At 37.4% G+C, this 25,480-nt stretch overlaps 2 protein-coding genes across 8 annotated transcripts in view; both read right to left on the bottom strand.

The window, feature by feature from the left end:
- sash1a (SAM and SH3 domain containing 1a) overlaps positions 1–6,525 on the bottom strand; it is a 218,747-nt gene extending 212,222 nt beyond the window's left edge. For 4 of the 5 annotated variants that reach the window (XM_052585624.1, XM_052585625.1, XM_052585627.1 and 1 more), the window contains exon 1: positions 5,161–6,524. In XM_052585624.1, coding sequence (XP_052441584.1) covers positions 5,161–5,664 — 504 coding nt within the window. In that variant the 5' untranslated portion in view covers positions 5,665–6,524. Of the gene's footprint in view, positions 1–5,160 lie in introns of all 5 variants that reach the window. The other variant, XM_052585628.1, reaches the window with a different exon arrangement.
- Positions 6,526–7,746: 1,221 nt separating this feature from the next.
- Positions 7,747–25,480, bottom strand: part of stxbp5a (syntaxin binding protein 5a (tomosyn)) — a 75,144-nt gene continuing 57,410 nt past the window's right edge. Inside the window, exons 16-27 of one of the 3 annotated variants that reach the window (XM_052585622.1) lie at positions 24,735–24,919; positions 23,838–23,963; positions 22,959–23,110; positions 22,375–22,437; positions 20,049–20,096; positions 18,601–18,650; positions 16,173–16,455; positions 15,034–15,403; positions 14,191–14,356; positions 13,985–14,096; positions 11,131–11,351; positions 7,747–10,986 (exon numbers count right to left, since the gene is read on the bottom strand). In XM_052585622.1, the coding sequence (XP_052441582.1) occupies positions 10,945–10,986; positions 11,131–11,351; positions 13,985–14,096; positions 14,191–14,356; positions 15,034–15,403; positions 16,173–16,455; positions 18,601–18,650; positions 20,049–20,096; positions 22,375–22,437; positions 22,959–23,110; positions 23,838–23,963; positions 24,735–24,919 (1,818 nt within the window). In that variant the 3' untranslated portion in view covers positions 7,747–10,944. Of the gene's footprint in view, positions 10,987–11,130; positions 11,352–13,984; positions 14,097–14,190; positions 14,357–15,033; positions 15,404–16,172; positions 16,456–18,599; positions 18,651–20,048; positions 20,097–22,374; positions 22,438–22,958; positions 23,111–23,837; positions 23,964–24,734; positions 24,920–25,480 lie in introns of all 3 variants that reach the window. The other 2 variants (XM_052585623.1, XM_052585621.1) reach the window with 2 other exon arrangements.

The raw sequence follows: 25,480 nt of genomic DNA, 5'->3' as shown, positions 1-25,480 counted from the left end.
ACTACAACATGCATTTCAGAATATCTACAACCGTTTCCCACAATCCGCTTAATGATGACCATATACAGTAGCAGGGCTCCAAACAAAAAAATAGAGTAAGGAGCCATTGGCTCCTATAAGAAAAAAACTTAGGTGCCAAATGATTTTTTAGGTGCCACAGAATAAACATGTTTTATGTGCTTTATTTAAATTTAATTTACATTTTAACTTTTTAATCATACTGACGTGTTTATGTCTTATCTTTTCTTGACTTTATCAGCATTTTAATCCATCTTGTAGATGACCTGGGAATGAAGGTTCACTTAAAGTGGGAGCTAAATGTCTTTTCCAACTTGAAATATATAGTCATGCGTTGTTTATTACACAAAATCTGTACCAATATCATGGACCATAAGCATCACTTGGCCCCTGAGTATAGTTTGGGGTCCTCCTCAATGCATCCTGTAAGTGTTGTCATACTCTCTTAAAAATAAAGGTGCTTCATGATACCATAGAATAAACTTTTTTTCCTGTCTAAATGGTTTCATAAAGAACCTTTAACATTTGAAGACAATAACAGATTATGAAAAGGTCAGAAAGAGATTGTTCTTCAAAGAGCCTTTGACTGAATGGTTCTTTGTGGAACCAAAATTGTTCTGTGAAGAACCTTTTAAGCTCCTTTATTTTTAAGAGTGTATGTCTTTCAAACTTTCAGTCTGTTTTTCTTAATTAGTCAAATTAAATTTAATAGGAGGAGTTGAATCATGTAGACAACAGGTTAAGTAAAAATATAAAAATTCAATAGCTCATAAACATAGCAAAATGCTCCTTTTTATAGTTATTTTTCTAGCTGACTGATGAGCTTATGGACACCGAAAGGTCCATTTATTCTTTGCTGAAATTTACGCGTCTTCATGGAGAGAGCAGGTCATGGTTGCTTAGCAACAGCAGACGCCTCAGGAGCGCAAGAGCAAGAAGGCTTTTGGAAAAAAAAAATCAGAAAGCGGTTTTCCACGCGTTTTTAGGCGCGATATGTGAACGGCCCCTTAAAGAGTACCAAAACTGTATTTATTGTTTGAATTTTGTTATGAATTTGGAATACTTTTAAAGCTGATACTTTGTAAATTAAAAAGTAACAAAGCTTTTTGCAATTACTGGACGGCAAGTGCACTTCAAAAAATGAAGTTCATGCATTAACAGAACACAGCATGGACTAAGATCTTGTTAAGAAGAAACCTTATGATTATAAACGAGAAATGTTAACGATATTGCCAATATCCACACAGATGGCAGCTTTACCTGTTGTAGTTTGTTCAAGTTATGAACGAAATAGACGCTGTTTTTCTGCACTTTCTCTTCAAGTCTCCATTTCTCTCTTACGCGCGTTTACCAGGTGTGTGTCAGCGCTGCTGCACGGCAGATCAGGACGGTTTAACTCTTTTCCCCACTAAAACTTCAATGCTCATTCTCTCAATGCGCGAACATAACAAAAGATGTGAATGCAAAACAATCAGGAAAATGGAATTACATGGAAATGAAAATGGAATTACATTACAATCTTTTAAGAGATAACATGTAAATACATAGGCCTAGTCGCCAGTGGCGACCTCAGCAAAAACTTCACTCGCATTTTTATATTTATGGTCACAAATGCGACCGTTTTAGACACAGTTTGGAGCCCTGAGTAGCTAAGCACTTATGAGGTTGATATGAACTTGAAAAGCCATCAAGCCAATAATCAGACATGTGTGTTCCACCCTATGGCAAAATCCATCTTAAGAGTAACACAAATAGATCACTGTTTAAGTTTATTTAGCCTACTGAAACCTCTGAGGAGCAGTATACAGATCTACCACAGCAATGAAGCTTTGACATAAAACATCATCACTACATGCTTTTCAACTCAATCAGATGGGAACTAAAAACATTTCAATTACTTCCCTAATTTAACACCGTAATATATTGTTGTCTCATAAATCAACAATGAATTTATTAAATCACAAGAACTGTGCTGTTCAAGCATACGTTCATTGAGTGCCTGAGGGACCATATGCTGTGAGCTTATTTCAAAGTAAAGAGACAAATAGAAGGAACTTTCTGAACAGACTGAATCAAATGAGCCTTTTAAATACTTGGGTTAACTTGTGAGGATCAGAATCTTTCTAAAATTAGAAGACAATCTACAGTGAACCCAAACAAGCACAATGATGTTGTTAAAGTAACAGCTCTCTGGAGGGAAACATCACCAATGAATAAGGACAATTTTGGTCGGTTCCTTTAAAAACTTTCTCCAAACCTAAAACTACACCACTTCAACAAAAGTGAAAATTGAGAGATCCATGTATGGGATAGTCAGCTTGCTACCACTAGATGGCAACATGCAAACCATAAAAAGCAATGCAAACTGGTGTGAACAATGCTGAATGTTGAAAAGTTGTCTGAACTTCTGATGCATATGGCAGACAAAATTGATAACACTTCAGGAGTATCGAAGTCGCCATCTGATTGCTCAAATTATACTTAGGGTGACCATATGCGTTGTTCATACGGGACACGTCCCAGCCAGAATTTTAATATTGCTTAAAATATCCAGGTTTTGGCTATTTGCACTGTGCAGGTTGATCGTTGTGTAACATTCATGAGAGCTATTAAAGAGCAGAGCAGACGGCTTCTTAGGGCTGTCAACGAATATTCTAAATTAGAATATGTATTCATATAGAAAAACAATAATAATAATAATAATAATAATAATAATAATTCAAAAGGTGAAAATTAATATTCAAATTAAAAAATAAAGTGGAAAGAAATGTCCGCAGTAGTAGAGGCGTGGCTGTCTGCTTTGCGAGTGGGCGCGCTAGCGCGCCTGAGGGTTCAGGGACAGGTCACAGGAGTCGCACTGTCTGGCACAGCATCACGGCTGAAAGTTGACGCGTCTTCATGGAAGATGAAAGCAAGTGCAGAGCACAACTTGACCGCAGCAGAGAAAGTGAAGTAAAATTGTTGACCCGCGAGATAAAGTTGTATGCAAGCTATTAAAGATACCATTCGACCACTAGCAACATGAGGTCACATCTCAAAAATGTGCACCCAAATGAGCATGGCATAATGTGTGGAACTCCAGCTAAACAGTCACGTCTTGACACTTAACGTTACTTTGCATGGCCCGCCACAAGATCTTTGTCTGCAACACGACAAGAGGCCATAACGGATAAAATAAAACAATGCCATTACGCCAAACCCCCTCACGATAGAAGAAAGCAGTCATTAAAAGCTATTTTCAAAAGTATGTGAAATAGGGCTGGGCGATATATCTAACGATATGATCATGCGCATCTAGTCAGTAAATCTAGTTCCATGATTACCACTTAATCGTCATCACCTGCTTTCAAATGGAGCGGCATTTAATAGAGCCTTTGATGAATACGCAATAAGAATGCGAAGCTCGTCAGTGATCTATGGCTCAGTCTGTTAAATGCTGCTTCATTTGAAAGCAGGTGATGGCGATTTAGCGGTTATCACTGAACCAGATTTACTGACTAGATGTGCATGATCATATGTTAGATATATCAACCAACCCTAATGAGAAATATGTACATTTTACAGAATAGACTCCTCAAAACACATCCAAGAGTTTTACACACTAGTTTGTTATTGAGGGTACATTTTCACACCCCTAAACATGACACAACACAAAGTAAAACATGACTGGTTGTTTTACCCGTCAGTCATATTGCCTCTTTGGTTCCCAGACCTTCTGCCGTCAGTCTGAAGTTCTGGCTACATGAGACTGAACAATGTGGACTAATTTAAAGTTGCGGAGGACTTCTGATCAATTTATGAAGAGATCAATGATCATTTCATTAAATGAAAACAATGGGCATCATAAATTCCCACAAAAAATAAAACACCATTTAATACTCCTTTCTTCTGAGAAACAAAGACACTGAAAACAGTCTCAGTTTTTTTTGTCCATACAATGGCAAGTCAATGGGGTCCAATGTTCTTTGGTCCTCCACAATAGTCAAAATATCTTCTTTTAGTTCCACAGAAAAAAGAAAGCCATACAGACTTGGTACGACATGTGAGTGAGAAGTGAATGACAGACATTACATTTTTGGGTGAATAAACCCCTTTAAGGAAGTAAGATCTAACCTGTTCTGACTTCAAATATCCATATGATGTCAGTTATTACTGTCTAGTCTTGAGGATAATCTAATCAGGATGTCCATGAATTCTGTGACCTCATAATAACTGATGTCATCAACATTCATGAACCAATCAAATTCTGATTCAAGATATTGAACCAAAGCAAACATTACCTTCTAAGTACATATCTGTACAGTCCTCAAAACAATGCACATCTCTAACAATTCATTCCAATAAGTGGATCAAGAGTTGAAGAATCACACCTCAAACAATTACAGCTACTAATGCTGTCCAGTTTTCTGGAAATTCATTGTCATTTTACTGTCCAGCTGCTGGGAACTATCAAAATCACAAGAAATATGCTTTTTTCCAAAGGGGAAACTGTGGTGCACACTCAAACAACTATTTTTAAAGGCCAGGGTTCATCGGAAAGCATTAAGTTGTTGTAAATCTAAATCCCAGTAATACCTCCAACAAATCCCCCACATTAAATCTCTATTATAAAGTGTAACGAATACTCAATCTAAAACAGGGTCGCAACATTCAACCAACCTCTCTGAAGCTCTTTCTCCCTTTGATTCTGTATCCACCTTGAACTTCCAGCCTCAGTGCTCAAACACACACACACACACACACAAAAGGAAAAGGGTCAGGTTTGAATTATCCAATGTTGAATGTTGGATTTATGCAGTGTGAGGGCATTTCCTGCATAGGCCAATCGATTCTAGCTGGCCTACTGATCCCAGAAAACCATTAGAAACGCAGAGTGAGTCCAAAACCAGTCAGTAGGCTATTGATCATATTTTGGAAACCAGATTAAGGCCAAATTCGAGTCATCAAACCTCCATATCCCTGCATCCAAGCCACACGGTCCTATACTGTTACACTCTCCTTCTAATCACATAAATCCAAGGTTGTATAATTATACTGAGCTTGTGTTTCTAACTGAGGCTGTTTACAATCCAAATATCTGATTCAAGGGCAGGCCACGTGGTTTATAGCGACGCGGGACAAAAGGTAAACACAGCTACTCACCTTATTAGAGTATGGCTGCTTGGCAAGGTTTATCCCGTCCCTAATGAGTTTATCCCTGATCATGATCTTCAGCTTCAGTTTTGGGTAGACTTCCAGCTCCTTGCGGTTCCCCAGCGTCAGATTCCTGGACGCCCCCATGTACCCCATGCTGCGCGCCGCTCTATCACTGCTCTGCTCAGTCCATGACCTGGAGCCCCGCAGCCTAGGCTCGCATTGCTCTGCCATGCGACTCCTGAATATAGGTGAGACCGGGGGCATCGGCTCCAGGGTGAAATAAAGCCCAGTGGCCGTCTCCTTATCGTGATCTTTTAACCTTTGCACGGCATCGTGAATCCGCTGGCGGTGGTGCGGAATGAACACACCGATGGCATCCAAGTCCGGGTCTCCAATTTGTTTGCAAACTTCCAAGTCGTCGTACCCGTTATCCACAAAAGCCTCGACATACTGACACAGCTGAAGGGTTTTCAGCCATTCATAGACGATGCTGGGTCCGCTGGTCATCATTTTGAACTGTGTTTAAGCGTAAAGGTGCGTTAACCTTTGTGAGCAGGTGACTGACAGCGCGTGTGCCTGCGGTTTACGTGAATATCCCAGTCAATGTGTCATCTTCATTCAGCATTTCTCTCCACTTTTTAATAGCAGTGGATGTTTAAAATATCCACGATCCCATAAATGTTAAACAGACGGTCCTGGGCACTTTAGCGTTTATTAATACTGACAATGTCGAGACACTTCAACTTGGCATTGCCTCCACAACTACCGCCCCCTTCACCGTGTTTAAAGAGCCATTCGCCGGTAATGGTTAGCGTCTAAAGTGGCTATACTGATAACCATCCACACTGACTACATTTTCCCCTCGTTTATTTCAACTGTTCGCGCAGTAGTGCCAAGAAGAAACGTGAATATTACGCACCGCGTGAATTTCCAATGCTCTTCTCCAGCGTTCTCACGAGACCGTCCTCCCTTCCCTTGTGTCTGTCAGTACGGCTTAAAGCCAACTCTTTTCCTCTCTGAAGACAAACGAAACCGCGTCTCTCCGGTTTGGAGACGAGCACATGTGGTTTCAGACTTCTTGCCACTATTTGCTGAGCAGCGTAATCGCGTTGGCGGCGAAAAAGATCGGTTTTCCTCAGCGAGGCGACGGTTGGTTAGCAGACACGGTTTGAATCTGGGCACGCGCTGTGAAATCTGTCAGTTTGTCAGAGTTTGGGGTAAATGAAAACCTGGCATGGCGCTTCTTAAAAATCCGAAACTTTGTGACTTTTAATTTTCGGCAAAGCAGAGGAAGGTAAATGTTGAGGTAACGGCAGGCTGCTGTCTGTCTGCTGTGTGTGCTGTGCAGGAGCGCGTGTCTCTTCTCTACTGCTGGAAGAGCATTTAAATCTGATGCGCTGCTGCACGCGCTTTTCACTTTTATGCTACAGTCTAATGGTGCCCCCTGCCTTAAACTTGGGCAAAAAAAATATTTGTGTTAGAAAAAAAAAGTCAACGTTCACATCATAATAAGATTGTTAGTATTTTGCATGTAAAAATAAAATTAGAAGAAAAAGTTAAACTTTAAAAATGTTATTGTACAAACGGAAATAGGCTGAACAGTAGGTTGAAAAACTAGAAGTACTAAACTTAAATGTAAAGTTAAATATAAATAACCTATTAAACATGAAAAAAAAAAACACTTAACAAAATTAGGCCTAATAAACTAAACTAAAAATGTATAATTTTAAGCTAATTCAATAGCCTAAATATTATATAAATTATACTAAATTGACACGTTTTAATATGGTAGTTGACAATTGGAGAAAACATTCATATTCATAATATTAAATTCAATTTAGGACACTCCTAGTCAAGGTGTCCCAATCGACCTGAATTCACCCCAATATGTTCATACAAATACAAAATGCATACTATTATAATTGTGTGCTCCTTTAAACTAAGAAATTGTTATGCTCTAAGGGGTGATTGAAAAAAAAGTTTTTCATTTTGTTGTTTTAAATTAGACCTGTTTTTTTTTTTTTACGCCTTCATTATGTAGTCCTTCAGCTGATCCAGAGTTGTGCCTCATTGCCGTTTGATCAACATTTTTCCTTGTCTTACTACCCCTCCTTGTGGTCTTTAATAGTATAACAGCATCCTTTTCATATCTTCTCAGTGCTTTGAGATACTATATCAATATTGATCATAGTACACCTCCATGATTAATAAGGGTGAGATTAACAGAAGTGGGACAAATAAGTTCCCTTATGTATCCCTTTATAAATCAGCAGACTGTAACAATCCTTAATAATTTAATTAATAAGAAGGAGTCATCAAAGAAGGAGATGGGTATATAATTGTGACAATCATGTAATTTGCCAGACATGACATCATTTTAGTGGGCGTGGTTAGGCAACATCCAACCTATCACAGCCAACACACTGGCAAATAGGTATGCTCTTCCTAAAGTTCTTTATAAAGAATACAAATAAAATATAAATAAATCTTTTGTTCCCACTTTATGTGTAATAAAATGGGACTGTTTTACAAACTGTTCTGATCAAGAACCAATTTTAAGAACTAGAACCATGAGACAGACAACACAGGAAAGATTTTTAAATCATTTATTTTCCATTGCACAGTCATTTCTATCTACAGAAATTCTAAATTGTTTGTGGCAGCAGATAGTCATAAACATCCAATGTGAAATTTGCATAAAACTGTACAAGAAATTGGCTACAATGAGAAAATACTGCAACCCACTGATAACCGTTATATTCAGGACAGAAAATGAACGAGGCTCTTCTGCATGTTAAAAGTGTAATATTTCAGAATGTTCTGTCTGAGACAAATAAAACACTTCACTTAAAGTCAACATGAAACATTACAAAAATGAATAAATTAAATTTAAGCCAAGAAAGCAACAAGAACTTTTTTTCTCCTTAGTCATGAAAGATCACAAAGGGCAAACAACCAGGTTCACATTAAGAGTGAGTCCGAAACCTCTCTGAAACAGACATGAATGAACTGAAGTTGTGATCAATAAATTCTGCTGGAGTTAGAACACTTATTACTGACATTTACAGCATTACAGTTCAACACGGCTGAATGGATACTTTATCGATTGACAATGACAAAATAGCAACCTAGGACATCAAATATTTCCTGGAAATATCTCATGAGTACATGAGCCAACATCTTGGTAAAAGCAATTTTTGGTTTTGAATTGTATCAACCATGTCGGGGCCTAAAATGTATTTTCCAACACACATAATCAAATGGATGGCATTTTTTATAATGAACCACACTTGCATGTGATAATTTCAAGGAAAAGCTCACTCACTCACTCGTGTTGAATTCAAAAATCACCCTGTTGTGTCAGTGATAGCATGAACAAACAGATCACACAACAGAAAACAAAGATATGAAGACAAGTAACGGAGCACAACGAGCTCAAACTACATCCTCCTCAAAGCATATATAAAAATAATTTAGTAATAATCGATGATTAAAAATATGACAAGGATATCTATTCAGGGAAATACAGTACTGCAGAGAAAAATACACATTGTACAAATATAATTGAGTTAGTTGATCAGAAGAGATGACATACGAGCAAGATATTCAAAAACAAACCCGGTCTTCAGAAACACTATAACACCATGGCATGAAAACACATCTACAGAGAATATAGAGTCCAACACAGAGAAACATTTAGAGTCTGAGAGAGATTGGCTTTGTTTTGTTTTGTAATTCTTTTTTCCCCCTATTTTTCTTTGTTTGAAGTACGGCATACGAACACATGAAAGGCAGACTAGCACAGCGCCAAAAACATCAGAACAGTCCTCAACACGGAAACTGGTGAAATATGCAGTGGTACTCCAGACACAAACAACTGTCGAACACAGTCAGTGGAATACAGAACTCAATGAAAGAAAATCTTTGGCGTTTGAAAAGATATGGCAACTGTCTTGGGCTCAATTTATGCTCCCAGATTGTCGAACTACTTCTTTCATTCACAGAATGGCAAAAAACTTTGGGCAGAGAGGCAAGTGAGCATCAGTATCTGGAACAACAATGGATCATGTGATGAATGCAACATATATAGCAGCATTTCTTGCAAACCACTAATAAATATAATGGCACTAAAATGTGGTTTCAAGGGAGAAATGGGACAAGAAAGACGTTAGCCGTACAATTTTTATTTTTGTATTTAATGTTGCTAAATTCTAGTTTTCTGGTTTGGAATGTACACCTAACACTCATTGTAGTTGTTTTCACAGATGGAGATGATCTTGAAGTACGTTCTGTGCCACTGCATCACATATGAAGCACCAGTGTGGAACCAGATAGAAACATGTTATCCTGACATTCAGAACTACAATGAATATTGTTTCCAAGTCAGTGAAAGCGTTCCACCCTAAGATTAGAGCTGGAAAACCGCTTCAAATTCCCAGGTATGAAAAGAGCCGTTTCCAAGAGTACAGTAAGTGCTTTTTATTTGACAAATGAAATGTGGACCAAAATATTTACTACAGTACAATCTGTACATGTTCAACTAAAGCATCTATATTAAATCTACGTATGCATTATGCAGGAATGAGAAAGTTGGTCTAATGGACCAAATCAAGTCCCAGAGTCAACGCCGAAAAGACTGTGATGTCATTTTTGATATCACAACAGATATTCTAGCTGTTGAGGTCTATATGGCTGTCTACCCAAAAAAAACATGGATAACTTTAAACCTTAAATTTGCCTACTTTCTTTCACAACGCAGTCCAGACCAGATATTTTCTGTGCGAAGTTTGATAGAAAGTTTAAACATCTGTATAATGTATCACATGAAAATACCATCTTTAAATCACTTATGGTTGGTTTATAAATAGTTATTTCATAATTCATTCATTTACCACATAGATCTGTCGTTTAAATCTCTGGATCCTGTCAACTTATTATAAACCCTCTAGATGGTACTTTAATGTAAAGCATTATTGTAGTGATATTCACAATAATTCCATACAGATATCACCCAAAAAGCATTGTATATTTAATAAGACATACCGTTGATTTAACAAAATAATTTCTAGTTTTTTGCCAAATTAATAAAAATAAATAAATAATCAAATTACAGAATTATACTGAGTAATTTCTTGGAGAAGGGAGATGTTTTCTGTTCTTCTGAAAGGTTTGACTCCTCCGTGTTATGACATCATTTCCTGTGAACGGAGCTCTTTCCGTGCTTCACCTGGTGTCTTTGTATTTCAGTTTTCCTTGACAGTCAATAGCGAATATGGCATTTTTACAGAGATTTATATAGTATTATATATATATATATATATATATATATATATATATATATATATATATATATTTTTTTTTTTTTATGTTTTTTGTTTTAGTTTTTGTATTTTTTGTTTAGTCTGTCTGTCTTTTTTGACTACTTACTGCTCTCCGATGAGGGAGGCAGGATGTGATTGCAAAAAACAACAGCACAAAAACAATTTAAAGACTGAGAGAAGAAATGGAATTCCAGGGCATGCAAAGCCCAGCCGCCATGTTATTAAACAAACAAACAAAAACGGAAGAGTGGACGCCATCATGGTATGGTACTCCTCAGATTTGGGCCACTCTCAGTCTGTGCCACAGTTCTGTAAGCAGACTGTATTTAATATTGTGCTAGGTAAGAGCGAGGGATCCCACTGGTCCAGCAGAGGAGAGATAAAGATGGGACTGAGAGAAGGATTACAGATGAACTAGGCTGTGTAGAAGAGCTCCTGAGTCCCTTTGGGCTCTGCTGTTTTGCGGAAATCAGAACTGGTACCATTTTTTATCCTTACACTTTAACATCATCTGCAAAAGGGAGTAAAAAGACGATCAAAATTAGAGACACCAGCTGCACTGCCACAATGATTATAATGCACATTAAATGAAATGTTTATCTATTTTTACGAAGTGATTCATCTGTTATTGGCGTCAGCTGTGGTAATGCTGTACCTCATGAGCGTGTTTGGAGAATGTGTCAGCGCTGGCCATCATGGCTGCCGTCCGCTCTTCCACCTCGCTCAGTTTTTGCCCTCTCTCGTCCAACGCTATCCGAGCTCGAGCGAGATCGCCCACAATGCCTGACGCTGCCCCCTTCATGCCTTCTAAACCCCCAGGACCTGGAATGTGCTGAGCGAGACTGCGTGGTGCTTTTCCGGCTCCTGACTCGCCGACTGAAAAACAAATAAGGAAGCAGTGTGTGAAAAGAAGAGGAGGAAAGAATGCTGCAAATGAGTAGACATCACAACAGAGCACAAATTAGCTCTGGCTTATGACAACATAGTGAAGATGCCATTTTTAAGAGCAGAACTTAGATGAACTTTAGATGGCAAAGAGGCACAGGAAACAGCTTGGCTAGATGACTAGTTGTCACCAGTGTTATTTTTGCATTATATATAGTTTAAAAAAAAAAAATCTATATATATATAATATTTAATTTTTATAATATATATATATATATTTTTTTTTTTTTTGTCATGTGCTTGTGTATTTTGTTATGTCCTTTTGTCATATTTATAAAATTTACTTAATAATTTTTTTAACCAAAAAAAAAAAAATAAATAAAAAAAAAAAAAAAAAAAAAAAATATATATATATATATATATATATATATATATATATATATATATATATATATATATAAATATATATATATATATATTAGGGGTGTAACGATACGCGTATTCGTATTGAACCGTTCGGTACGACGCTTTCGGTTCGGTACGCGGTACGCATTATGTATACCGAACGGTTCGTTGGAGTAATTAATTATATTTGAAAAAAAAAAAAAAAGAGAGAGAAAGAAATATAATGATATGCGTTCAACAAGGTAGCCCAATAACCCAAACAACGTAACAGGCAACGCCCCTGACACTCCCGAAGAAGAAAAAAAAACACCATCTTATATGTTTATGTTAGGCTACTCAGCAGGCGCTCGCTCACTCAGTACGCGCTGAAGGCTCGTTGCAAAATAGCCAATGCGTTTAACAGACTAGAAATGAGAAGATCCTCCAATAACCAACAGGTCTGGTGTTTGGGTGCACTTTGGATTCCCTTTAAGCTATAATGGTGATGGCAAGAGAGTGGTGGATAAATAAACAACGGTATGTCGCATCTGCAACATGACAGGGTACACCAGCGGGATTACAAAAAAAAACAAAAAAAAAACAGCGGGAATATCTGGGATATATGCGTCAGTACTATCTGGGAAAAGACGAAAAAAGGGAGAAACATGCACGCAGCAAACTATCCCTGCAGCATTTAGACACTATAGCTTACAGGGAATCCAACCCAAACACCAGACCTGTTGGTTATTTTAGGATCTTATATTTCTGGTCTGTTAAATGCATTAGACATTTTGCAACGAGCCTTCAGCGCGTGCTGAGTGAGCGAGCGCCTTAGTTCACATATCGTGCCTAAAAACGCATGGAAAACGCTAAGCGCGTCTTTCTCCTGAGGCGTCTGTCTTTGCTAAGCAACAATGACGTGCTCTCTCCATGAGACGCGGAAATTTCAGCGAAGGATAAATGGATTTGCAGCTCTAAAAATCGCTTGCAGTAGCTCTGCTACTGAATTTATTTCAAAATTGCAATCCATATACAACTATGATCAGCTGTTCCTTCATCTTGGCTGAGCTCTCAACGTTGTTACGGGAAAGGATGAAGCTGATTGGTTGGTTCTTGTCACATGACCCGCGGTGCGCTTGCGGCATTCTGAAAAGTTGAGATGTTTTTACATTTTGCTGTATCTAAAACGTATCGAACCGAACCGAACCGAACCGTGACATCAGTGTATCGTATCGAACCGAACCGTGAATTTTGTGAACCGTTACACCCCTAATATATATATATATATATATATATATATATATATATATATATATTATTTAAAAAAAATTTAACACTTTACTTGAAGCCTTTATGTGTAATGCATTATAAAAGTAGTTTTAATGCATTAATTATGCCTTGTAATGCACCTAATAAATGCACTGTACAATCTCAATTAATTGTTACACTACGCATTTTAAATCCAGTTATTGTAATTATTTACAACAAGATATTCCCTCCGGTTTAACAGACAAGGTTTAAACATAATCCCAGACTAAAATCTAAGTCTGAGCTGTTTCACCTGAAAGAAACATGCTCTGACTGATCTCAAAATATATAAGCATTAATTTATTATTTAAAAGTTTTAAATCAATTTATTTTTTAATTAACAAAAAGCATTTTATATTCAAGCTCAAAAAATAACAACATTAGTAATAGGTTTTTGTCAAAATTCTATCTCAAACACATAATTATGTTTCAAACACATAATTTTCTATGTTGGATTCAAATGCCTTATTCAAAACCATGTTATATCTGAATAATTTGTAAACTATTTAATATAATGATATTTTTGTAACAACAAGTAAACACCATGCGCAATAAAATACACTGGCATACGTACCAATTATTTTATATTCTTTTTCGTGAATCCCAGGTTGCCAGTGTCTTTTAGATGCTGTAGTTTTGTGTAATGTATTAATGATAACATTTTAACAATGATAAAAGCAACAATTTTGATTTTCAATGGCAACATTTATTGTGACTGGGAAATAATTTGTACCTATTGAGAATCTGACTTTATAATTTAATCTACCCTGAAAAATATATTTACTGAAGTAAAAAGTGTGCCAGCTATCTCCAGACTCCCCACATCTAAATGTTCATCTTTCTGTTCGTGTTCTACATTCCTACTATATCATTCTTGCGGATATACTTTAGGCATTTAAGGGTAAAATGCAGATAATGAAAAAATAACTCACAGAGCTCTTCTCTGTCTAGAGACTGTGCTCCTCCTCCGAACAGACCCTTAAAGAATCCCCTGTTAGGAGCTTCAGGCGTCTCCACCGGAGTAAACAGCTCACCAAGCATCTCCTGTTACACAGTTAAATCGTCATCATCATCATCATCTTCAACACTGTCATAAATACTGTGCAACAGAAGAGTCTAGAAGAACAGTTTTGCTCACCTGTAAGTTCTCGCAGACCTCCTGGCTGTAGGTGATCCTCTGGATCTCAGTAGGGGAAGTCAGGTACAAGGCCTGGCCGAGGTTGGTGAAGCAAAACGTTCTCGCTATCCGCATATCTGTCAGGGGTAGGTAATTTACATCCAGCAGTGGCCTCAACCCTGGCAGACTGAAACAGCATGACACAGTGAGACATTTCTTCAGCTCTGGGATTTCTCACCTCCTCTATTATTCAAGAGCTGCAATGCTGAGACTGTGGCAGTGCTGATTTTGTCCTTCAAAATGTGCCTTTAAATTACAGGAAACAAACATTAAGGACATTTGTAGATGATATCTGCAGTAATGCCCCCAAGGTCTTCATGTTGGATGGTTAACTTTGACCTTCCTACTGACAAACACACAGATGTTTGTCTGCCTTTCTGTCCTCTGAAGATTTATAAGCCAAAGCGATTCAGAGAGCAATACAGTGATTAGATCTGTGTTGCAGTAGCAACAGGCCCCTGGCTCTGACTTTGCTGAACAGTGGAGCAAGACGACAATATTGTATACTAAAAATAGAATTATTTCCAAATTTACTGCATGTGTTACAGTATATCAGTATCAGGCTACAAACAATTCCTCACATCACTGAAACAATAACCAGGCAGTCTGCAGATAAACAAAGCTTTAAAGGTTGACTGAGTTGGGATTTTAGCATTCAATATACTGTATATGTTGTTTACTTCATATCAATTCTATACACTTTTAAAATGACATCACAGTTGCTAGTGATTTTTTTTATTTATTTTAAATGAATGCATTTAAATCAACCCTCATCTGGCTTATGTTAAGGGCATCTTCTCTCACCTGAGGGTCATGATGTGTCCATTGGCACAGAAGCAGGCCACACAAATGCCAGTGTTTATCTGTACCACATCTGCCCGCAGCACAAAAGATGTTTCGGTGATGTTGTGTTTAAATACGCAGGTCTGAGAGGGCAGGGATATGACTTTGGCCTGTTTCTCAGAGCACAGCACAGCATATTGGTTTTCATTCAGCTCCTGGGATGTGGATGGGGAGACAGACACCGGCCGTCTCTTACGGACCTTGTCCCGCTCCTCTCCGTTGGCAGGGGCATTGGGTTCATACCATGGCTCAAAAGCAGAAGGGAAGAGAGACCCTGTAGAATCTAGGAAAGCCATGCGGAGAATGCTGCCCTTCAACCTGACAAGAGTTCCTGTACAGAGAGGGTTGAGATGTCAGAATCAAACAAATTAGCCTTCAAAGTAAAGGAATAGTTGATCCAAAGAAAAATGCAACCAAGATGTAGATGACTTTGTTACTTCACTAGAACAGATTTAGAGAAATTTAGCATTACATCACTTTCTCACCACTGAATCCTCTGCAGTGAATGGCTGCCGTCAGAATGAGAGTTCAAACAGATGATAAAACCATCACAATAATCCACAAGACCATAATTAAAGTGCTTTCACTTTAAACCTTTGCTTCTGGCCAAAACATGAGTCCATAAACCATAACTCTTCCTCCAGAGAAAAGGTCAGCTTGTCTGAATCAGGAGAGAAATATCCACAGATCAGGAAGTGAAAACAGTTGTACACAAATAAATCAACTGATTTTGTTATGTGAAGACAACAGAGGATGGACTTCTTTTTCCTTTTTTTTTACATTATGATTGTGTTTGAAGTGACAGTTAATTTATTATAAACACACAGCTTTTTGCTTTATAAGGCATTAACCGATGGACTGAAGTTGTGTGATTACTTGTAGATTACTGTGAGGTTTTTATAAACTGTCTGGAATCCCATTCTGACGGCACCCATTCACTGCAGAGCATCCATTGGTGAGCAAGCAATGCACAGTAATGCTAAATTTCTCCAAACCTGTTTAGATGAAGGAATAAACTCTTCTACATCGTGGGCTACTTTTCCAGTAATTTTTCATTTATGGATGAACTTTTCCTTTAAACCTCTAATGTGCTAACTTACCACAAGGGGAGACAATGACTGGTTGCAGAAGCCTCTGCTCTCCAGCAGGGGGCATGTTGAGGGAAATTGCCAGGACTGTGCCCAAGGACGTGCCAACCCACAGACTAGGTGTAAGTCCGCCATCTGCTTTACGGTTGTATGTCTCACAGAAATAGAAAGATGTGACGGCCTCTCGTGCTTCCTTGTCAATACTGGTCACACTGGAGCTCCGTGAGCGGCTGAAGGAGTTGTCCCTGTTGTCTAGGGGTATAGAACCCCGCGGGGGACATACAGAGAGTAGGACAGTAGAAAGAAAAACACAAAAAAGTAAAGCCCCCACTCTGAGATGACAGCCAACAGATTAACAGATTGACAGATTACTTTCAGCCTCTTCGTCTTGAGCAGAATAAAGATCTAAATATGCACTTTGTGATCATGGTTTATGCACAAGTTAAAACAATATCATTCAGTGTCGAGAAAATGACCTTTGATGTGGGAAATGAGGCAGTCTCTCCAGTGTGATGGAAATAAATGGTATTCCCAAGATTGGAATGACCAGATGCCCTATTTTCCTGGAACACTTACATATTTTAGACCCTTTTACCCAACCTAATTTATTTGAATATTGGTCCATCTTCTAAAATAAATTAGAAGACTATCTTCTAAAGTAAATTAGAAGACCATCTTTAAAATAAATCTGGGGTAAAACAAGGGGTCTGAAAATGGGACTATTCTGGGAAAAACTAGACGTCTGGTCATCCTATCCAAGGTGTGTACAGTCTAGAAATTAAATACAAACAAATAAATAAAAATAATGGAAGAATGTGACAGAGAATGAAATTGTAGTGTCCATTATTATGACATAATATGTGACTGTGGACCACAAAACCAGCTTTCCATTGATGTATGGTTTGTTAGGATAGGACAATATTTGGCAGAGATACAACTATTTGATAATCTGAATTCTGAGGGTGCGGGGAAAAAAAATTTGAATACTGAGAAAATCACCTTTAAAGTTGTAAAGTTCTTAGCAATGCATATTACTAATCAAAAATTAAGTTTTAATATATTTAAAGTAGGAAATTCACAAAATATCTTCATGGAAAATGATCTTTACTTAATATCCTAATGATTTTTAGCATAGAGAAAAAAAATGTTTTTTGGCTACTGCTACAAATATACCCCAGCGACTTAAGACTGGATTTGTGGTCCAGGGTCACAAATCCTACTCATTTATAACCTATGCTATCGTTCAAAATTTTCACATTTAAGTTTGTGTCTTAAGCTCAACTTGGCTCCAGAAATACAGCAAAATCAATTCTATTGTGAAATACTGTTATAATTTAAAAAGTATGTTTTCTATTTAAATCATTTAAAATTTACTTTACTTTATTTTTGTGATGTAAGCTGAATTTTAAGCAGCTATTACGTCAGTCTTCAATGAGTTGCTGTCCAATTTTAAATTTGCCTGTTTTAATATAGTATATAGTATAATACTTCCATAAAGAGGCACTTAAGGATAATTACATTTTAAAAGAGACATGGTCATTGTATAATTGTACCGTCTACACAAACAATTTTGTGCTTGAACCCCAATTATGGTTATATTTCTTAATATTATCAGTGCTGAAGAAAGTTGTTCTGCTTAATATTTTTGTGAAAACTATCATTATAAATGTCATTTTTGATTATTAAATGCAATTAAATGCATCCTTGATGAAAAACATTTTTTTTAGAAAGAAAATAAATTAATGATCCCAAACATTTGAACAATTGTATACATTTAAAGTTTCCTTATTCAAAACAAATAACTGATATCCTGTAGAAGTTTATATATGGCATTGATATGCGAGGGGACAATCTTTACAATCTTTTTTTTTTATTATCTTTACATAAAACTACTCCTCTGTTTTCCATTTCAAATCAGTGCAATTCCAGAAAAGTACTCCTTAAGGGAATTCCCTTAAAAACACTCGTGCTGGAAAGTGATGACCGAACTGAATCTTATACTGAATTAATATACCAGCAAATGCTGAACTGGCAAATGCTGACTTGTGTTATTCAGGATAAAGTTAGAAAGACTGACAGAGGACCATGACTACATGAAAATGAAGCAGTGGTTTTGCCCATGCTTACATGTACCATTTATGAAACACTCAAAAACACTCCTTTTGATAAACCAATCATGACCCATATGTATGTCAGACCCACAAATCAATACAAAAGAAAATCAACTTCAAATGGACCTTTTCTTTCATAACACATTTCAATCCCAGAAACTCGGTATAAACTCTGAAAGTTCGGGAATTCTGAAGAAACCATATTCTTGGGCTAACTGACATGTGATGTTCAAAGCTAATGGGCATGTGGACTCTCCAGTTTCTGATAATGTGCTGATGGACTCCACATTCAAAAGCTGTGTAGCATGAACACAAAGTCGAGGCTTACCCAAGTCTGGCTTTAGCTCAGTAGGCAAGCTTAATTTCCGTGACATCTTTGCTGGAAAAAAGAGAACACCTCTCTTTACAAACACATTGAAGCCTCAGTAAAAGCCATGCAATTCTTGAACGGGTTGTGCTGGAGAAAACACCAAGACAACATAGCTAAAGGGTTTTTTAATCATCCCGAGGGACACAAATGCTTCAAACAGGACAAAGGAGACACTGCAATATTTTTCAGCGAGTCGGAGACAAACATGCTGCTGGACAAACAGTACTGGGATGTAAATGGGTGTAATTTGGTCACACAAAGCCCTGAAAGGAAAAGAATTAACATCAGAACAGACAAAACAATCATTCTCAGCAGCCCATGCCACAAGCATGCACCACATAGGAGAATACGAACTAGACATTATGGCTTATATGGATGAGTTCGTACATTTTGTATAATATATGTATACCCTTGCGGCTTAGGCATACTGTATGTTGACTTATCTGTTATCTTTCATAAATAAACTAGCAGAGAACACGTGACCTTGTTTTGTTAGCAAAAATATCTAAACATTCTTAAAACAAGATAAATGTACTTGAGAGACAAAACTGAATTAGAACATTTTGTTTGTAATTTATTACTATTTTCCAGTGTACGTTACAGTTTTAGATATATTTTTATTAGATTTTTTTTACAATTTTTATGTTCGTTGATTAACTGAATACAAATTAAATTAATGATAGCGCTATTTAGTTTATAGTATTTTTGTTTTATATATCTTGAAAAGTTTTGCTTCTCAATTAAATGCATTTATTTCCATTTAAAGATGTTAAGATATTTTAAGTGGACAAAATTGTGATTTAAAGTGTTTCTTGTTTTGTTTTGTTTTTCAGTGGTAATGAGCTCAGCAGTCAAAAAAAACAACAACAACAAAAAATTCATTAAGAGAGCACCAAAACAAAAACAGGGTTCACAGCTCTATATAAGAAGTTTATATAAGAACAACTAAAGAAACCTAAATGACAAATACCTAAAACTATATGTTCTGTTTCCTAATAGTACTCCACAAAAAAAAAGCATACATAAGTGAATACCACTGCTGGATGCAATCCATCTAAATAAATGTGTATTGTTCAAAATCCTGTGCAGAGATGTACAGACATAAAGAGACATGAAGTACAGGAAGACGACAAACCCAAAACCTTCATTCCTACAGACAGACAATTATAGGACGTAGCCATCGGTGTGGCCAAAGAGAAACGCCTCAAGCAAATCACCACAAGCACATTTCACCATGTCACATGCGTGCTACATGAACGTAGCATGCAGAGGGAATTTCCATCAGGGTTATTCAAGTAACTATTTCTGAGAACAGCTGCTTCCTCTGTTTTGTTCATACATAGAGACAGAGACAGTGTGGCTGAACAAAACCAGTGGAACCTCTTCTACACCGTCATCCAACCTTACCTCCTCTCCCTCCTCCATTGTAGAATTGCTGATGGTTTGACATAAAGACTTTTTGGGAGGAAGTAAAGCATATGAGCAGTTAGAGATATTTAGGTTTTTTGCGAGCAACATACAGCGCAACGTGAAAGATTATGTATCGACCCGGGTTGTTTTGTTTGTTGTGCGTTTGCTTTGGCTTTCTGTGGCAGTTGCAATCATTTGTTCTGTATCTGCCCATGTCGTGGTGTTACCGCTAGTGTATTTGCACAATAATTACAGCGACCTTCAGTCAATATTTGATCAAACCACTTGCTGAGAGAACGGCTGCAGAGGTCTGTGCTCCAACTGGAAATACATTCTCATTCTGCTCTGACCTTTCGGAGCAAATCTTATCTCTATTTTGAGATCTGCCCCGCTCTCCGAGTGTGAATGTCACGCTCTTTCTAGAAGGAGTTTTTTTTGGTTGTATGCAGCTTATCAAGCCACCTTCAGCTGCGCTAAATGAACTAAAGAAAGAGAATGCAAATGCTTTAAGATTACCTTGTCCTATCTGTGTTTTAACCTTGAATATTTTAGCATTTTATATTTGCATTCTATCCACAAAAACAATGCAAATTTGAATAATGATGGCTAAATAAAGTTCTTTTTTCCCGCCCCAGAGGAAGACGTGATATTATAGCAAAGGTTAAGAATCTGGAGGGAAAAAAAAAGCATCCCTGGGAAAGTGTTATTTGCATAACATGAATCTAAAACATAAAAGTAAAACCTTTATGTGACACATCTGGGATTAATTATTTGGTTACACAATTCAGTGACAGTATCTGAAAGCAATCAATACCTTATTAACCACAGTCTAAAAGAACTCTCAACTAAGAGTGCTGTGCTTTACAGTGCATTTACAAGCTTTGGTTGTCTAGTAAATTTAGATTTAATGTGTCCTTTTCGCCCACAGAAACAACTGAGTCTTGCTCAGAGTCTAAGCAGCTGCTACGTTTTTGACTCTTTTCCACATATAATTTCAGACACCACTTCCTCACAATTCATCCAGTGTGGTCTTTATGATTGCTGTGGATGTTTACTTTAGCAGATGCTTTGAAACAGAGACCGTTTTGCTGAAGGGCACAATGGTGCTGCTCCTCAGGTCATGAATCACCCCTTCAGGGGTTTGAACCTATGACTTGCTTCTAGCCCAGATGTTTAACCACTATTCTCCCATCAGGCGCGAGCAAGCTGTCACGATGTCAGTCACCATTACCATTCATCACACTGCCAGCCTTCATCAGTCATCTGTGACCTTTGTGAACTTTTGTTCTCCTCCACAGACACATGCACAAAGTTTTAGGATGTTACGTAAGGTGTACCGTTAACACTGCCAACTATTTTCAGCAGAGTGTTGTTTAATACTGAGAGAATAACAAAATAAATCCACACATGTGTATACATGATTTTTGATTAATTAGTGATGAATCTTAAAAGAAGCACTCAAAAAATCATTATGTACTCACCCTCATGTTGTAAACATAATTCAGGCTGGTTTTGTGAAATGGATCAATTAAGTTAATGAAAACTTATGAAGGGATGTCAAGATTTTCAGTAAATAATTTCAATGTTGATTTGAGCCCCACACAAAACTACTGTAAGGCTTCAGAAAACCTGACATACACTGTTCAAAAGGTTTAAGGGTCCGTTTTATTATTTAAAAATATTTCAAATATTTTTAAAGAAGTCTCCACATGGCTGTATTTATTTGATTAAAAAAAATAGAACAGTTTCCCGATAATTTTTTGAAATATTTTGTTTACGTTTAAAATAACTGTTTTATATTTTAACAAATTTAAAAATGCAATTACTGAGATGGAAAAGCTGAATTTTCAGCAGCCATTACTTCAGTCTTCAACATCACATGACCCTTTAAAAATAAATCTAATATGCCTATTTGATGCTTAAGTAACATTTCTTATTATTGTCAGCGGAAAATAGAAATCGTCTGTAACAATGTAACTGTCACTTCTGATAAATTGAGTGCATCATTGCTGAAAAAAAAAAAAATTAATTCTCACTGACCCCAAACCTTTGACCAGCAGTGTAGGGTTGTAGTTCTTTTCCAAGAAGAAATTTAGTCAATGCTGGTTTCAAACAACATGACAATGAGTAAATAATGACATCATTTTCATTTTTAGGTGAACTATCCCTGTAGTCCTGTGCAGAGGAATCGGTTGAAATGCTAAAATGCCCCCCTGTGGAGCTCATATCATCTGTGTTTCAGCAGACTCCAGTGTCAGGACTAATCAGTATGATGGTGGCAGGAGGCAGTATGGATTGTATCATGCTCCGAGGGGTGTTTTACCTGAGGTGGGGGATTTGCAGCGATCCTCTGAGGTGGCTGAGCCCTCGTTAATGTCACAAAGTCCTGTTGAGAAGAAGAGAAACATGATCGTCACACTATGGAAAACGTGTAAAGTGTGCTAGTATCCGCTACCTTGTGTAAAAGTAGTCTAAGATGTATTTTAGACAGTACAACTGCCTATACACATTAGTGTGAGGTGCAGTGTGTAGCCTTTGCTCTGATCTTGGAGTTGAGAGGCAGATGGGCAGACAGGAGCTGAACCCAGCTGCTCTGATCAGCACTCTCCCTGTGCGCATATCCGACAGATCCCAGCCCCCCGCTAAATATCACTCATTACCCCCGCACATACACACCAGATAATCTAACAACCAATCCATTGCCAAGTCCCAGCAATCATCTCTTCCTTACTAGCATGTGTTTAGCTGCAATTGTGCCATCCACCAGCAGGGGACACACTGTTGTATCCCCTCGCTGCACAGCTGCATGTCCTGCCAATGATGTGCTGTTAAAAAAAGGCTCACTGCGTTCATATATATGTGCTGTGTCTATTATAGATGAAAAATATGTTTGTGTGCATATCAGACCTCCAGAAGGCTGTCGGCTCTTGCGGGGAGATCGCAGTTGTCTCTGATACGGATCATTAGAGCCGTACAATTCCACAGTTCCCAGATTCAACAGAACAGTCTTCTGTAAGTAATCCACTACTGCCAGGCCATTGCTATTGCCAAACACCACCCTATGTTACACACAAACACAAAAGACAGCGAGTGCTTTGTCAACAAATTCGAAGGATTTTTGGTTTATGCTGGTTTAGTGCTGGTATAGTGATTATTAGATCAAATTAATATAATTTATGCACACAATGATTTATCATTTGTACACATATTCAAAAGTTACAGTAAAGACATTTTATTCTATCCACTTAATTCTTTATTACTTCCTATTTTGAATTCTGAGGGGGAAAAAATGGTTTATACTGGTATGGTAATACCTTAATAATGCCAAATCAGCATATTAGAATGATTTCTGAAGAATCATGTGACAATGAAGATTGGAGTAAGCAATTTATAAAAAAATAATAATAATAATGTATTGTATTACTGTATAATACTGTAATATTAACTGTATTTTCGATCAAATAAATGCACAGATGGTAAGCATTTGTAAATTTCTTCAAAAACGTTATAAAATACAGACCCCAAACTTTGAAGGATTGTGTATGCCAAGTTTTATTAAGCCTTACATTAATTTTGTGTGAGGAACAAACCAAAATAGGTGTTGCTATTCATTGAAAATATTGATATATGTATTAAAATGTATGTTAATATTGTAAAATATTTTAATATAACTAAAGAACTAAGCAAATATTGTGCTTTCATAAACACTCCTGACAGTCTGCTGCATGTTCCGAGCCACCTGACAAAACAATTTAAAACAAGTCTTCAAATATTCAAGTAACTCACAAGCCATAGCTGGAGTTGATGGCCAAGCTGCTGATCTGCTGGGGTGGCTCTCCACTGACCCACACCAGCTGTACCACCAGCTCCACCTGATACCCTGGAGACTGCTTCAGAGGACTGCTGCGCACCCTGAGGGAATGACAGAGAGAGGACATGCGAAAAATGATTTCCTCTATAATGTCATATATTACATACTGAGAATGGGCATGAGTACCCTAGCACTTGAACGTGTCATGCTTAATCATAAAAACTAGCAAAATCTTTTAACAACTACACAAAGATGTGCCAAAAAGGGGCCTCATGGTGCACCTTTGTTGTCTGATTGTCAGACAACAATTTGCGTCAATTCTGTGAACACTAACTTTCAGTCAGTGGCAACTACAGTACATCCCTCAAGGCTCTCTTTGAAACAGGGTGCAGCTGAATGGAACAGAACACAGAATTCCTAAAATGGGTTTGTAAAAGCTAAGAACTATTTTCAACTTGACACTTAAATGTGGTGCAAGTTATCCGTTGGGTTCTCAAAAATCAAATAAACTGATCAAGTGAAGTCCTTAGTAAGACAGGTGTTTTCAATCCAGTGAACACAAGATGCTCTTTGGATCATTGCTGGATCATTTAGTCATCAGGCTTTAAAATTCCTGCATTTAGCAGATGCTTTTATCCAAAGTGAATTAAAGTGCATTCAGGCTATCAATTTTTACATATGTGTTTCCGGGGAATCGAACCCTCAACATATTTGTAATCAAAATGTTCTACCGACAATATCATTTGCTTTGGAAAAAAAAACATCTAAATGTAAAAGAAAAAAAAGTAAAATAAAGGCATTTATACGAGTATGCTCAGACTTTTGGATTCCCTGTTATGTGTATTAAAATACAACTTGCAAAGCAGAATTACTTGAGGCAGGGTATGTTGTCTCGGATCCCATCTGATGAGTTGCTGCTAGTGGATGTGTGTGTCTGTGGGGCGGCGGTTTGTGGACTGGGGGAGGTGCTTGGTGTGAGAGGAGCTGGTGTCTGATCTCCTCCCCCTTCTGGAGACTCCAGATCATTCAGCTCATACTGTAACCTGACCTCCAGTAACTGTAAAACCCACACACACATGTACACAGGTCATTGACACTATTGTGCTTGAGAACAGACGTGTATGAATCAGCTAAACACACTGAGTTAATTGATCCCCATTGGTGTCGCTATTCTTAATATGAGACACACTAATTGGCGTGCGTGTCTCTTCCAAGTGTGTGTTTCTATGTGTGTGAGAGTCACGGGACTGAAGGTGCTAATAGGCTTAATTTGCCCTCATTATACAGAAGTGTGAACGTTCTGTCAGCAGACGATGGTAACACTAATGGTTTTCCCACATTTGCTCTGAGCATGCGCCTCTGTTCACCAATGAGTTCCGGTCCTGTGCCTGAAATTCATATGTCCCCAATATGACTGTATTTGAACATTTGATTCATTATTATCCTGTTTATATGAGTCATGTATTAATATGTAAATAAGTTGCGTTGATTAAGCATTACTAAAGCACTATTGCTTAATTGCTTCAGTCTACCACATTATATATTTTCCAACAATAAATCATATGGAAATTCGAATTATTCACAGATATATTTTCTAATAGCATTATCATAAGCGCTC

Source organism: Carassius gibelio, chromosome B20, assembly GCF_023724105.1.
Source record: "Carassius gibelio isolate Cgi1373 ecotype wild population from Czech Republic chromosome B20, carGib1.2-hapl.c, whole genome shotgun sequence".
Classification (NCBI taxonomy): domain Eukaryota; kingdom Metazoa; phylum Chordata; class Actinopteri; order Cypriniformes; family Cyprinidae; genus Carassius; species Carassius gibelio.
Note: the sequence above shows the minus strand (reverse complement) of the source record. Positions and strands in the feature narration are given on the sequence as shown.